This window comes from Ostrinia nubilalis, chromosome 29 (genome assembly GCF_963855985.1).
Source record: "Ostrinia nubilalis chromosome 29, ilOstNubi1.1, whole genome shotgun sequence".
Taxonomy (NCBI): domain Eukaryota; kingdom Metazoa; phylum Arthropoda; class Insecta; order Lepidoptera; family Crambidae; genus Ostrinia; species Ostrinia nubilalis.
In genome coordinates, this window is record NC_087116.1 from 1,549,017 (window position 1) to 1,565,000 (window position 15,984).

Sequence of the window (15,984 nt, forward strand, 5' to 3'; positions counted from 1 at the left end):
ACTGCTCATAGATGAAACAATTTCAGCCTCCAACCATTTGCTGTGGCTATCTATTAGGACCAAAAAAGTTTTTCCTTGAAACGGACCTGCAAAATCCACGTGTACTCTGCTCCAGGGCTTTTCTGTAGGGATCCATACCTGTGGATCTCTAGGAGGATTGTTTCTTACGGCCTGACATTGCTCACACTCTGCCACTATTCTTTCTATCTCTCGGTCCATGTCAACCCACCACACATACCCTCTAGCAAATGCTTTCGTTTGCACGATACCCGCATGAGGAGTATGCAATAATTCCAAGACCTCTCGTTGGAGTGTCTTCGGTATAATGACCCTATTACTCCACAGTAAACAATCTTTACTGAGTGAAAGGGCCTCTCTGCGATTCCAAAACGGTTGTAAATTGGGATCTACATTAGCGCGGGGCCAACCATGGAGGACAAAAAATACTACTTTTTGCAGCAACGAGTCCTTCGCAGTCTCTTTGGAAATTTTCCTTGCATCCAAATCCCAGCCGATTGGACGCTCTTCTAATAACAAGACATCTCTTATGCAATCTTCCTTTATAGCAGATGTGTTTGGAGCATTCCAACGACTAAGAGCATCAGCATTTCCTATAGCTTTGCCAGGTCTGTACTTAATGGTATAGTCATAACACCCGAGTTTCAATGACCATCTCAACATCCTCGGTGAAATTTGGTCAGGAATTTGTTTTGTTGGGTTGAATAACCCCACTAAGGGTTTATGGTCGGTTACGATACAAAATTTTCGCCCAGCTAAATATTCATGGAACTTAGACAGACCAAACATAATAGCCAACGCCTCCTTGTCGATTTGGCCATATCGTCTCTCATGTGGCTGCAAAGTTCGAGATGCCATCATCACTGGTCGCTCTGTTCCATCGTCCATTATATGAGCAATGATAGCTCCTAATCCATATTCTGATGAATCACAAATAAGAATCAATTCACGAGTTAATTCATATCCGACCAATGTTAAATCCGAGGCAATAAGATCTTTCGCCTTCTTAAAGGCAGTCTCTTCTGCTTGTCCCCATGACCACGGAGTCTTGGTCTCCAGTAGCCGGTATAATGGCTCTAAGATGGTGGCTTTATCTGGTAAAAATTTATCATAAAAATTGTATAATCCCAAAAACGCACGAAGTGACTCCTTATTTGTCGGAGCCGGTTTATCTTTAATTTCCTTTACTTTTTCAGGGCACGGATGTAAACCTTCGGCATCAATTTTATGTCCCAGGAAACTAATACTGTCAGCCGCAAACACACATTTTTGCAGATTCAGACGAAAACCCATCCTATTTAATACGCTTAGCACATCACGAAGTCTTTTATTGTGCTGATCCGCTGTGGTTCCTGTGACAGCCACGTCGTCCAACAGACAAGCAACGCCATCCATGCCTGCGAGCGCCGAAGACATCACCCGCTGAAATATTCCAGGTGCCGCGCTGACACCGAACGCCAGGCGATTCATTTTCATAAGTCCAATAGGTGTATTTAGTGTTAGTAGCTCTGCTGTCTGATCATCAACCTTTAATTGCGTATAGGCTTGTTTCAGGTCCAACTTGCTGAACAGTTTTCCACCACTGAGTTTGACAAAAGCTTCTGATGAGGTTGGTAACGGATAGCTGTCGCTATCTATGGCAGCATTCACTGTAGACCGGTAGTCACCACAGATGCGAAGTGAGCCATCCTCCTTTTTTACAATCCTTAATGGAGTGGCCCATTTTGAGTACTTGACCGGTGTTATAATTTCATCTTTGACCATCTTATTCAACTCGTCCGTAACTTGCTGTTTAAGTGGAAATGGGACTGGCCGGGCTCTCAAAAATTTTGGTACAGCATCAGAACGCAGTTTCAATGAAACTTCAGGGCCATTGTATCGTCCTAAGCCCTCCTTAAATAATTCTGGAAACTCTTGTTTAAAAGGTTCTATCTGTTCATTGGACCAACATAATCCCGCAACGTACACACCCAGGGGCTCGAACCAATTTCTCCCTAGCAAGCTGGGGCCTCGTCCAGAAACCACCATCAATTCGCATTGGGCTTCCTTGTTGCCTAATGTCGCCCGTACGTTTGCTACCCCAATAACATTCAGGGGTTCCCGAGTCCAAGTAACCAACTTCACATTGGTAGAATGCAGCGGTGGAGGTGTAGACCACAGTGTCTTATAGGTATCTTCTGATATAATCGTCCTAGAGGCGCCAGAGTCAATCTCCATTTTCAGATGCGCCCCATTGATGGTCAGCTCAGCTGTTATTTGTGGCTGATAATTTTCTGTGCAATTGTAGACACCATTCATATTCTCTGACGGTTCCCAAGTCTTAACGCTTACACCTTCCTCCTTAACTTGATGCACCTTCCTTGCTTTCTTATCACAAGCAGGCGATATGTGTCCAAAGCGCTTGCAATAAAAACATTTCGCTTTAGTGAAGGGGCATCGTTCTCCAGCCTTGTGTATACGGGCACAATGCACACACTCGTTGGACTTTATTCTACCAATCTCCATAGGTTCGGAAACATTGGACGGAGTTTGCTTCATTTCAGTACTGTTCTCCGGGTATAAATCAGGAAATGTCGCCTGGTAATTAAGACACGTCTGTAAGGCAATCTCATACGTAATTTGCTTCGTCTTAAGTAAATCTCTTCTCAGGCGATCATCACGTATACCGAGCACTAATCTGTCCCTCAATTGACGTTTTAAGTCAACAAAATTACAGCTGGCGGCAAGTAGGCTTATCGCTGCTACATAGTCCTGCACGCTTTCACTTTGTAATTGTACACGTTTGTGGAATTTTCCCGCTTGCAAAATTTCGTTAATTTCCGGTTCATAAAATTGGTCCAAAACACGTAAAATTTCCGTAAAAGTCACACTAGTTGGTCTATTGGGCACTAACAATGACGCAATTAATGCATAAGTGTCTTTTCCACACTGAGAAAGGAACAAAGAACGAGCTTTGTCACAGTTCTTTTCGTCATAACCTGCCGCGTCCAAAGCACACAATAACTGTTCTTTATAATCACGCCACTTGTCACTTTTAGGATTAAACTGTCCAGGAAACACAATATTTGCAATATTAGATGCCATTGTCCACACAATTACAATTAATTTTCCAAGTCGCCAATAAAGTAAACAACCACATTGAGGTTTGAAGCAAAACTAATTTATTAATAGAAATACCAAACTACCTACATAGTTGTTTATAAAATTAATAATTCTCATACCCTTGGTTTTAATACATAACAATACCTATTGCCTAGAAATATGTAACTTATATCCAAACCATAAGATATACTCAGACGTCATCTTAATTTATTAATGAAACGATAAGCATTATTAAATAACAGTTATTCTTATCAAAGAAGTGTTTGTGAAAGTGAATCGCAAATTAATTGATAAAATACGGACAATTCTTGACTTGAATCAACCTGATAATCTATAAGATTCAATATGCCCTCCTTTTCTTATTCGAAAGACGTCCACTGCTGGACAAAGGCCTCCTCCAATGATTTCCACAATGCCCGGTTGGTAGCGGCCTGCATACAGCGCCTTCCCGCTACCTTTATGAGGTCTTCGATCCACCTTGTGGGTGGACGTCGTACGCTGCGTTTTCCGGTACGTGGCCTCCACTCCAGAAACTTGCTGCCCCATCGGCCGTCAATTCTGCGTACTATGTGCCCTGCCCATTGCCACTTCAGCTCGCTAATCCTTGACTTGACTTATGGTCCTATGTCCCCTAGACGGGGCAGAGGGCGTCCACAACAGTCCTCCATCGCGTTCGGTCTTGAGCTACGATGATCTCGCTCCAAGTCTTGCCGATCTTCTTCGCCTCGTCTGCCACAGTGCGCCGCCAAGTTTGCTTGGGGCGACCATGTTTGCGTTTTCCTTGGGGGTTCCAATCCAGAGCCTGCTTGGGGATGTGATAGGGAATTAGGGATCCCTTCGGAAAGTGTGGCCAATCCAGTTCCACTTGCGGCGCTTGATCTGCTGGTCGATCGGAATTTCGGCTTGCTAATCCGATGATGATTTGTCACGTAGGGAACATGTCAAGACTCGACAGTTCCATGATGGCGTGATGAAGAACGGTGATGATCACGTCACTACGCGTGCGTGTTGCGATTGCGTGACAATACGTCCATAACATGCGACTGATAACGCTTATCAGTGGAGTCAAGGAACGTTATTCAATCGGTTGTCAACGGTTTTTTATCACAAATAAAAATCCTTTATTCAGTACTAAGCCCTTTCCAGGGTGCTAACATACGTCCCAAATAGCCCTACCACCACTTCGGGACAACATATAGGCTGGTGCTGAGAAGAAGTGACGGAAGAAACTCAGTTAGATATATTCTTGTATCAACGCAACTGATGAGTACCCAGGATCTATCTACAATTTGACCCTGGGACAAACATGACCTTCACTGGTTGGGTTCTTATTGGCGATCAAGCTGTAGATCCTGGCTACACAGGAGTTGCAGCGGTGGGAACGAGAGGTGGTAATAGTCCCGTTTTTGCCTAGACTAAGATCCTGGTATTCCTGGTCTAGGCCAATAAAAACCCAACCAGTGAAGGTCAAGTTTGTCCCAGTCTAGGCAGCTAGACTTAACCCTACAGCGCATAGTGGGACACATATGGTACATACCAAATTATTGCCTATATTTCGTAACACGATGCTATTTAATGCCATCTATTAGAAAGTACCGTAACTACACACTATAGCACATAACAAAATAGTTCACATTTGTTGCCACGGAAGCGCTGCACTCAGTAAACTGTCTTGCAGGCGAAAAAGTCGGTCAGTTTGTGAAAAAGTTTATTAGTAAAGTTTTACTCTTGGGAAAAAGAGTAAAAATTACAATGTTTTCTTTCGAAAAAATATAAAAGGGGTAAGTTATTGTTTCTACTTTATTGATAAATAAGTATTTTTTGATATCAGTTACTATCAACGCATATTTTGGATGTTATTTGTATGTGCCTGATGTGGGTCACTGTGCAATAAGGGTAATTATATTACTTGATTGATTTCAGATGATGACCCGTAAAAAGAGTTACAGAAACTGAAATTGAGCATATTTCGAATCAGAAATGAAGAGATCATTAAATGGACTAAAGCTGCTGACATAGCCCGACGGATTAGCGAGCTGAAGTGGCAATGGGCAGGGCACATAGTACGCAGAACTGACAGCCGATGGGTCAGCAAGGTTCTGGAGTGGAAGCCATGTAAACGTAACGTGGAACGTCTACCCACAAGGTAGACCGACGACCTCATAAAGGTAGCAGGAAGAGAGCGCTGGATGCAGGCCGCTACCAACCTGGCGATGTGGATATCATTGGGTGACGCTTATGTTCAATAGTGGACTTCCTGTGGCTGAAATGATGATGATGATTGTCATTCGTTTCTGATATGCTGGAGTAAAGAATGAAAAGAAAGCCAAAAGCTATCGTGCCACCCAAAGACGCCAGCAGGACTGATGGCATCGACAACTCCCCGTTATGGTTAACTACGAGAACACGTTGTACGTTTCCAGGGGAAGTCTCATCGTTTCAGTCCATGGTCTGGAAGACGTAGTGTGGGCAGGACCCTCACTAGGTGGACCGATGATCTGGTGAAGGTCACGGGAAGTACCTAGATACGGGCAGCGCGGGATCAGTCGTTAAGGAAATTCTTGGAGGAGGCTTTTGTCTAGTATTGGACGTCATTTGGCTGAAATGTTTCATAGTTTATGAAAAATGTAAGGTGACACTATGCCTAAATAAAAGTAAAAATTGTCTTATGTCATTTCATAATGTAAATTTTATAAATAAATAGTGATTTAACCGTAAAATTTCATTTAAGAGGAAAAAGACCTCGTCATGGTTACTGATCTCATTAAACTCCTATTTTCTATTATATTATGGTGTCGTTACTTACTATATTATACATAAAACATTTTGTTATAACATCAATTAAATTTTTAATTGAAATATATCAAAATAAATCTTGCTGTTTTATTTCATTGTCACTTACAGTTTGTCAGACCATACATAAAACTTTAGGCACCCTTAATGCATTTTGGGACACATCTGGTACATACTGAAAAACTCAAAATATTTCCGAAAATATTGAAAATAGATTTTTTTTATTATTTTTCCCGAAACATAGATAACATTTAAAAGTAATATTTTTTTTTTTGTTCCTTTTGGAAAAATCGTGCACTGTAGGGTTAAAACCGACTGACTGTTGTGGTTCAAAAAATCAGTACGAATTAGTTATTGTTTATGTACATAATAATTATGTACCTCACTAACTATCTATCGATAATACGGTCTTCTAAATACGATAGTCGACCTTAACCCCCTTAATATTAGGCCATTTTTCCACGGCACAGTAATCTTGAACTCTTACGTTACGCAACGTTTTGATAAGATAATTTATATCACAATACTACTATGATCTAATAAACTTTATACTACTTCGTATTGTTTTCCTGTAACATGTGGAAATTAACTTTGAATAAAGTTAATAACATTTAATAAGATTATGGATGATAGCTGGATGATCTATTAGTAATTTTGAGTATGCAAAGCAAGCATCATCACTTCAGCCACACACAGGAGTTCACAGGACGTCCACTACTGAACATAGGCCTCCCGTAACAATTTCCAGATTTGATAGTTGGTCAGGTCAGGGGCCTTGCCATGTCCTTCTGACCTGGTGAGCTTCATATAACCTATTCTATACCCACAGGATAAGTATTCAATTTCATGCATTTTTTTTTCCTGAAAAAAAAAAAAGCCCTGCGTCCACGTTTTTCCCGCAACCTTGATTGCAATAAAAACTACTAATAGTACCATTAACCCCTCGTAGTAAGCTAAATATGCGTGTTACGAGTGGGCTCACCACAATAGTCGAGCGGCGCGAATAGAACCCGCGTTCCTCGGATCACGAGTCGGCCAGTCCGACACCTTCACCGTTCGGCTATCGTCTAGAACATTGGTTCCCAAACTTATTTGAGACGCGCCCCCTTTCGACCATACAAAAAATTCCGCGCCCCCCCTCCTCCACTCAAGATCATTTATTGGTCGTATCGAGCAGTCTGGAATGCATTCTCTCAGCGGTCGCAGGTTTCTTAGGGCTATATTTCACCGGGACACCATGGCGCCGCTACCAACAAATGTATAGGTACAGCTTTGAGCAACCAAACGGACACCAGGTGAGTAACTCTCTATAGAGCTTTATACGTTTTGTTGGTAGCCGGCGACTGGTTGCGCCGCCATGGTGTCCCGGTGAAATATAGCCCTTACAGATGGCCCGCGCCCCCCTTTAAAGGTCGTTGATATACCTAATGCATCTCTTATTGACACGACATCTTCATCTATTGTACGTTTCTTATAGTTAGTAGTTTTTTCGTCGATGGGACAAGTGCCTACTCTAAATCAGAATGATCAAGTCAATTGAGACCGTTGTAACTGAAATAGGCATTGAAAGATTCTTTTAATATTTTTGCAACTTATAAGACAAAACAGAATAACAACATATTGATAATGCTATCAGTTATGGAAATAAATTATTCATTGATCAATTTTTATACCTCTTTTACATAGTACAGTTAGGCTCAGTAGGATAAGTATTAGCAAGCTTTGGACGAATGTTTTTTGTTATCCACAACAAGGAAGCTCTTGGCCAGCATCTCACCTGATGGTAAGTGACGATCAGGCCGAAGGTGGAAGCGAGCTTCACCCGGAATGCTCAACCACGGAGGAACTGGCTATCCTACCTCCAACTGACGACAGACGTAAATGGTGGCTAGCCAGGCGGTTATAAAACATGCCTTATGCCCGTTTTCACCATCAATCCCTAATTTTTAAGTGACACTTATGGTAACAAATAATAGGAATTTTGTTTTCATAGGGGCCACATAAAATTTGGGATTGATGGTGAAATCGGGCTTAGTCAACCAAACCGATCAGTAAAATCTGTCCACACTGGGAATTGAACCATTCCTACTCTACTGCGTTTCCACCAGAGATGTGCGAGGATGCGTAGCGAGGGATGTGTTTGTAAAGAACCAATAGATTCGCTTCATTTATAGACTAAGAGCTACTGAACGCCAGACCTACGTTATTTTATAAAGGCTGAAAGTTTGTCAGCGCATGCTCCCAACATAGCTAAGAACCATGGCCAAACATGAAGTTTGGGTCATGGTGGCTTTGGCAGACAGACGGTACTAAAGGTGTGTAAAATACCAACTTAATTACGTCAAAGTATAAAGGCTGATTTTTTGATATTTCCTTCAAAATGTTATTAAAAATGACGTCATTAATTGACAGACACCTACCATGGTGGCAGTCCTTAGCCAGACACCTTAAAGTTCATGAAAATGTAGTCCTACTTACGTCTTACTATAAAAGCTGATATTTACATAAAATATTTGAACTATCATTTGATGAAGTTTCCTCATCAGCCAGACACTTCTGATGGTTCCTTCGCCTTGCCAGACAGCTTTTAGGGTGGCTGAAAGTGCGAACGCGAGGCACTATAAATATTGTTTTTTGTACTTTTTCTTAAGTTATTCAAGTATTTGAGTCTGTCAGCTCATCAACATGAGATGATGATGAAAGGTAAGTACAACTCCTTAAGGCTTAGGAGTTGGAGGACAATTCCTTAACCAGTATATATAAGTATAGTTTCTAAAGTTATTTGGGTGTTTGCATCAGCTAGTCATCATCCCATGTTGATGGAAGGTACAACTCCTTAACGCTTAGGGGTTGTAGGATAATTCACGTCATGTTCCCCGGCGAAACTACTTTTGATTTAACTAGTCTAGTGTGTTTCTAAAATAAATCTTTGAAATGTCTATAAAATTCTAGTCCTATTTAAAAAAAAAATATGTCACAGGTTTCGCCGTATTTTGTTATTGAAAGTGGTTGCGCTGCAGAGTATCCTTCCAGCGAAACCATCACGATATATCTATTACTATGCATAGTATAATCAAATTTATAGTAGGTATCAAATAATACTATAACAATTCTATATTGAATTAGGACCCCCAAATCCTCACTAGAATTTATATACGCGTAAAATGTGGTGCCACAAATTTTATCTTCAAAATAGTTGCTAAACGCCTAGAGTAAAGTTCTTAGCAACATTAGCATTAACATAGGTAATGATAATGTTGCTAAGAACTTTAATCTAGGCAACTTTCAGAGGTGGTCACTTTAAAATTAGGGATTACCTAAGCCTGACGGAGTTGTACTTACCTTCCATCATCAGCTCATCAACATGAGATGATGATTTACAGACTCAAATACTTGAGTAACATAAGAAAAAGTGCAAAAAACAATAATTATAGTGCCTCGCTTTCGCACTTTCAGCCACCCTAAAAGCTGTCTGGCAAGGCGAAGGAACCATCAGAAGTGTCTGGCTGATGAGGAAACTTCATCAAATGATAGTTCAAATATTTTATGTAAATATCAGCTTTTATAGTATGACGTAAGTAGGACTAAATTTTCATGAACTTTAAGGTGTCTGGCTAAGGGCTGCCACCATGGTAGGTGTCTGTCAATTGATGACGTCATTTCTAATAACATTTTGAAGGAAATATCAAAAAATCAGCCTTTATACTTTGACGTAATTAAGTTGGTATTTTACACACCTTTAGTACCGTCTGTCTGCCAAAGCCACCATGACCCAAACTTCATGTTTGGCCATGGTTCTTAGCTATGTTGGGAGCATGCGCTGCCAAACTTTCAGCCTTTATAAAATAACGTAGGTCTGGCGTTCACTAGCTCTTAGTCTATTACAGAGGCGCGGTAAAGTTACTGTATCTTTTTTGATGTTACTATGTCAATATCGTTTGTGTAGGCTTATCAAAACAACCAAGTCCCAAGTGGTAGTTTTAATATCTCATTTATTCCAAATATTTGGTTGTTTATCTTGCTTTTATCAAATGTTTGCCTACACATGTTTTGTTCGAGTACTATCTTATAGACTTACGAGTAGGTATAGCATTCAGTGCCTTCTTAACTAGCTGAAATTTACTAATATACGTCTCAAATCAAATCAAAATCAAATTATTTATTTATGCAAGTAGGCTCCCTAAGAGCACTTTTACACGTCCCAACCCTACCACTGCTTCGGGACAGTAATATGGACCAGTGCTGAGAAGAAGCAGCGCAAAAAACTCAGTCATCATCATCATTTCAGCCATAGGACGTCCACTGCTGAACATAGGCCTCCCCCAATGACTTCCACAATGGCCGGTTGGTGGCGGCTTGCATCCAGCGCCTTCCTGCTACCTTTATGAGGTCGTCACCTTGTGGGTGGACGTTGTAGGTAGTCCAATTAAATAGGGTTTATTGCCCTGATAACTAACATTAACCTTTAACTATCTTCTAAGGAGTTCAAAGTGTGTTTAAAATGGTTCCATGACTTCGAAAAATGTCGAATTCGTCTAGCCGTTCACAACTTTTGCTTTTAGCAATTCATTTATATTTGAATACATTTACATACAAGCATTATAGTTCATAGACTCGGTTAAAAACGTAAAAACAAATGAGCATAGCTAATTACTACATAAGTACCTCCACAGTCACACCTACAATGACGTCAGCGAACGCAATCACACGTAATTGGATCTCATCCAAACTCATTCATACTCTTGCATGGTATTTAAGAACTTGTCATGCATTTTGGCTTGAAATATATCTGTTGTTATGATGTAAATAAGCAAATCAGACTACATAATATTCAGAAATGAAGAGATCCGTAAACGAACTAAAGTCACTGACATAGCCTGACAGATTAGCAAGCTGAAGTGGCAATGGGCAGGTCACATTGTACGCAGAACTGACGGCCGATGGGGCAGCAAGGTTCTGGAGTGGAGGCCGCGTACCTCATAAAGATAGCAGGAAGGCGCTGGATGCAGGCCGCTACCAACCGAGCGATGTGAAAATCATTGGGGAAGGCCTATGTTCAGCAGTGGACGTCCTGTGGCTGAAACGATGATGATGATGATGATGAAGAACGACAACACACCAAGCTAAACAAAGTGACGTCTTATCTCGTTGTAATACAGGACAAAATTGTAGTCTTCTGATGTGATGTCGACTCTACAAATACGATACATCCGTGTGGTTTCGGCCTCCCGAACCCGTCTGGCCAGCGTGCAGCGTGGGGAGTGTAGGCCAAATCCTCCATTTGCCTCTGGTAAATTAGAGAGGGTCGTGCTCCTGCAGTGGAGACTAAATGTTCTGGTGATGCTGATGATGACGAAACAATGCCTCGGGAGTAGGCATGGGTTTGGTTGAAATTATCCAAACTTAAGATCGCATTTCCTCTTCCTTATAAACGGGAGTATTACCACCTCTCGTTCCCACCGCTGCAATTCCTGTGTAGCCGGGATCTACAACTTGACCGCCAAAAACCCAACCAGTGATGGTCAAGTTTGTCCAGGGGGAAAGTTAAACTGTTATTGGACCGGCAACGTTTATCAGAATAACATAGGAGGAGTTCGAAGTTAAGGATCGACTTCACTCCTCTTCTTTAGTCATTCGATGCCAATAAGTATCGTTCTGCTATAGTCCGGTCCCTGAGCACGTAGAATTTTGTCCAATGACTCCAAGCTACCCATCCTTATCGTTCGCGCGTAATTATATTGCTGTTGCGCTCGCACACTCTGCTGCCACCCATCGCACAGTCGCGACACAAATATAATAATTACGCGCGAGCGATAAGGATAGGTAGCTTGGGGTCATTGGACTAAATTCTACGTGCTCCGCGACCAGACTTTAGTCAATAGCTAGATGGTCATCTGCACAGCAAATTAAACCCTGTTCTTTCTTCCACAGAGCACAATGTCGCGTGACCGTACCTCCAGGCGGTTCTACCGCTCAGATTCAACTCATGATCTGCTCTCCTTCATGGACCGAGGGCAGGCGGCCAGCGATGAGAACAGATGGACCTTCGAGACGGCTTGGGAGGCTGCTAACAAAGGTGAGGCGAACAATCAGTTTTTTTTTCTATTACAATTTTTTATGGGGAAATGTATTAAATTATTACCACAAACTGTTGTAGAACTACCCATTCATAAATTCAAAGCACATATTAAAAGTACCTTAATGAAAAAGGGCTACTATAAAGACGATGATTATTAAAAGATAAAAATGTTTGGATGCGTAACTGTCTAGCTCGCATAAATATTTTTATAACTATGTATTTTTAAAGCCTGTAAACCTTTAAAAAAGAGGCTGACAATTTAGTGACTGAGTTTCTTGCGCTGCTTCTTCTCAGCACTGACCCATTTATTGTCCTGAAGCAGTGGTAGGGTTAATACTGGGACATGTAAAAGTGCTTTTTTTAGCCTATTTACAGAATTAAATGAGTTTTATGAGTTTTTAAGGTTCAGCCAAACCAACGCGATCGCGATCAGCCGGAGTGCAGCGATGGCGATCAATGCATCGCTGCACGCCGGTTGATCGCGTGTGATCGCGTTGGTTTGACTGAACCTTTATGCATAACAAGGAAGGTATTTGACCACAATCGCACATAATAATATAATATTTTAAAGAGGAAATTTGATTGTTTGTTCGGAGGGAATAGGCTCCGGAACTGCTGGATCGATTTTAATAGAGATAATTTGAGACCCATGGTAAAGAATATCCTGCAGTTTTATCCCAGTATTTAAAATCAGAATTATTGTTTATGGTACATCAGAATAACATATCGCTATTTTATAACTTTCTAGCTTTTGCCCGTGGCTTCACCCGCGTGAAATTTAGTTTGTCACAGAACGTCATAAATAGCCTATACTTATGTTATTCTGGGTTATCTATACTTATAATAAATCTGTAGAGAGGTCAATTCTGTACATGAAATATATTTTCAAAATAACTATCAGGGGGTGATTAGTGATCGATACTGATGCCAAAAATGCAATCAGTAAAATTTTTGTCTGTCTGTCTGTCTGTCTGTCTGTCTGTCCGTCTGTATGTTCCTTATAGAAACAAAAACTACTCGACGGATTTTAACGAAACTTGGTACAATTATTCTTCATACTCCTGGGCAGGTTATAGTATACTTAGGAATTCCCACGGGAACAGGAATTAGCGGGAAAATCCTTTTGTATGAAAAAAAAGACGCTTGAAATTTGGCATGCAGGTACCTTAGTAAACTTAAAGCTTAGTTACAACAGGATATTGCAAAATTCCCACGGGAACGGGAGTTAGCGGGAAAAAACATTTGTATGAAAAAGTCTAAACCGCGTAAGATAGATGAAGGAGGTAAAACGGGATCCACGCGTACGAAGTCGCGGGCGGCCGCTAGTAAACAATAATACTGTAAAGTTTCATCAAAATCCGTTTAGTAGTTTTTTCGTGAAAGAGTAACAAACATCCAGACATCAAAAAAAACTTTTGCATTTATAATATTAGTTAGATTAGTAAGATTATGGTATACCAGAATAACCTAAATATCGCTATTATAAAGGTCTGTAACAAGCTAAATTTCATGCGGGCGAAACCGCGGCAAAATGTAGTAAACAATTACTGCGTACTGTCTTATAATCTTTCGCATAACCCAATAAACGTCTAAGACTGCTGTGCACTTGTCTTATTGTTAAAACCGGGCCCATTGTGGGGAGGCACTGACCGTAGGGATCGGGTTACTTGTCTAGACTAGAATGTAGCCATGCGTAGGCGCCTAAGGCTTTAAGATTCTATGTAAGTAACCGATATTTAGCCACTTCGTTCGCTTGAAAATAGTTGAATATTTTTTCCGATTTTGTAAGAAAAATCCTTGATGCTCCGGTCTGATAAATTAATAGTTTAAAAAACTAAAAACACGCTCTTAGTTAAGAGTTCCTATGGCCATCTCCCGACTGCATCATCAGGACCCTGGACATCATCTAGCACCAAAGTGCTCGAAAAGACAAATCCAACGAACCCAAACTCGACGCGATTCCGCCGTTTCGTTTAGGAGTTCCTATGGCCACCTTCCACTCCCATCATCAGACCAGCTCGATGGTACCATAATATTGTATTGTTATCTAATCGACATATTATTGCCAAGTTTCATGATCATACAAGAATGCGTGTAATTGAGATTCTTAGATTCCATTACATAGTTACATACACGACGACCTAATAAAAGCGTGTTAATAACTTCCTCCTTTTTTGAAGTCGGTTAATAAATTAATATCAACACAAACATTTGTAACAAAACGTAGACTAAATGATAACCTAAATATTTAACTTGGCCTAAACAGTAACTATGAACTATGGTATAGAGATAGTTTGAGCCCTGTGAAAGGACATAGGATAGTTTTTATACCGGTTTTGGAAACAGGGACCCGCGCTACAAAGTTTATCTGTGACAGACATTTCAGGCTGGTAGGTGCTAGTAGTCTATTTGTATGCCAATTAACGAAAAGGTATGGAGGGAAATGCTTAGAAAACTTTTTTTGACTTCGTAACTTTGTTTGGACTGATTAGGATTGAATATTATCAAGTTTGAAGGTCCCATTTTTCAATTGATGAAACTATGCATTCTAGACACATGACTTCTATAATTCTCTATTATTTTCTAGTTATTCAAATAAATATCCTCTACGCTTTGGTGAAAACCGGGCATACTTAGAAGGTGTCGTGCTCCTGCAGTGTAGACTAAATGACCTGGTGATGATGTCCATTACCCACAAGTGAGTAAAGTTATTGTCTTGTTCCAGTTGGGGGTATCTACACGGTGATCAGATCGAAGGCCTATGTGTCCACTGAAGAGATGGGGGACAATTATTGCCTCCTTGGTGAGTATGGAACATCCATTTATTACCTTTGTGGAGAACCTCCATAGAGATGAGTATGTACCCTAGATGTATGTATGTACCGTCGATGATTAAGTATGGAAAATGCAAGAAACGTTATCCCACAAGGGGGGCCGACGACCTCATAAAGGTACGGGACTATTCCCACCTTTCGTTCCTACTACTGCTACTCTTGCCAGCCAGGATCTACAGCTTGACCGCCAATAACCCAACCAGTGAAGGTCAAGTTTGTTCCGGGGAAAAGTTAAACTGTCATTGGACCCGCAACGAAATAATCAGAAGAACATAGGAGGAGTTCAAAATTAAGGTTCGACTTCCCCCCATTGCAAAGCGGATGACAGGTGACCTCATAAAGGTAGTAGCAAGGCGCTGGATGCAGGTCGCTTTCAACCGGTCATTATGGAAATCATTGGGGGAGGCCTAAGTTCAGCAGTGGACGTCCTGTGGCTGAAATGATGATGATGATGACACTAATGCCACGGCATATGCTGAGTGGGGTCCCGTTGCAGTGGGCATCTTGTTGGTGGATGGGTGCCACTGCTCAGTTTACTCTTGTTTTTATTTTTTCTTCTTTTATTATTATGTGCCACTTTCATGTCTATGCAATTGCCTGTATTTGTGTGATGTCCATTGTAATAAATGTATCTTTCTTTCTTTCTAATGTCAGAATTATTCGGGTGTCGAACCCGCGACCTTTAGCTTAATTAGTCCGGTACGCGACCCACTGGGCTATCGTTTCAGCCAAATGTCGTCCACTGCTGGACAAAGGTCTCCCTCAAGTATTTCCACAACGTCCGGTCCTGCGCCGCTCATATCTATCTAGGCACCTCCCGCGACCTTCACTAGATCGTCGGTCCACCTAGTGTAGGGCCTGCCCCACACAACGTCTTCCGGCTGTACGGCTAGGCTATGCGGACGGCCGTCTAATTTTAAAACACGTTTTTACTCTAGCTCTTTTTACCTCAAAATGTATTATTGTTTTTATTGTACTGACTTATTATATGAACAGGTCCATACAAGGAGCAACACGCCCGTACAGAGGTTGAGGAGGCAGATTTCCCTCCGAACTCGCCGCTGACTACCGCTGTGAATGCCATGAGAAGCAAGGGGTACAAGGTAAGTTCACCATCATCAGGTCATTTAGTCTCCACTGCAGGAGCACGACCCTCTC

The 15,984-nt window shown here is 41.3% G+C and overlaps 1 protein-coding gene across 1 annotated transcript in view; it reads left to right on the forward strand.

The window, feature by feature from the left end:
* LOC135085701 (glycogen [starch] synthase) overlaps positions 1-15,984 on the forward strand; it is a 47,493-nt gene that overhangs the window by 3,373 nt on the left and 28,136 nt on the right. Inside the window, exons 2-4 of the mRNA XM_063980515.1 lie at positions 11,845-11,989; positions 14,718-14,795; positions 15,823-15,929. Coding sequence (XP_063836585.1) covers positions 11,851-11,989; positions 14,718-14,795; positions 15,823-15,929 — 324 coding nt within the window. The 5' untranslated portion in view covers positions 11,845-11,850. The remainder of the gene's footprint in view (positions 1-11,844; positions 11,990-14,717; positions 14,796-15,822; positions 15,930-15,984) is intronic.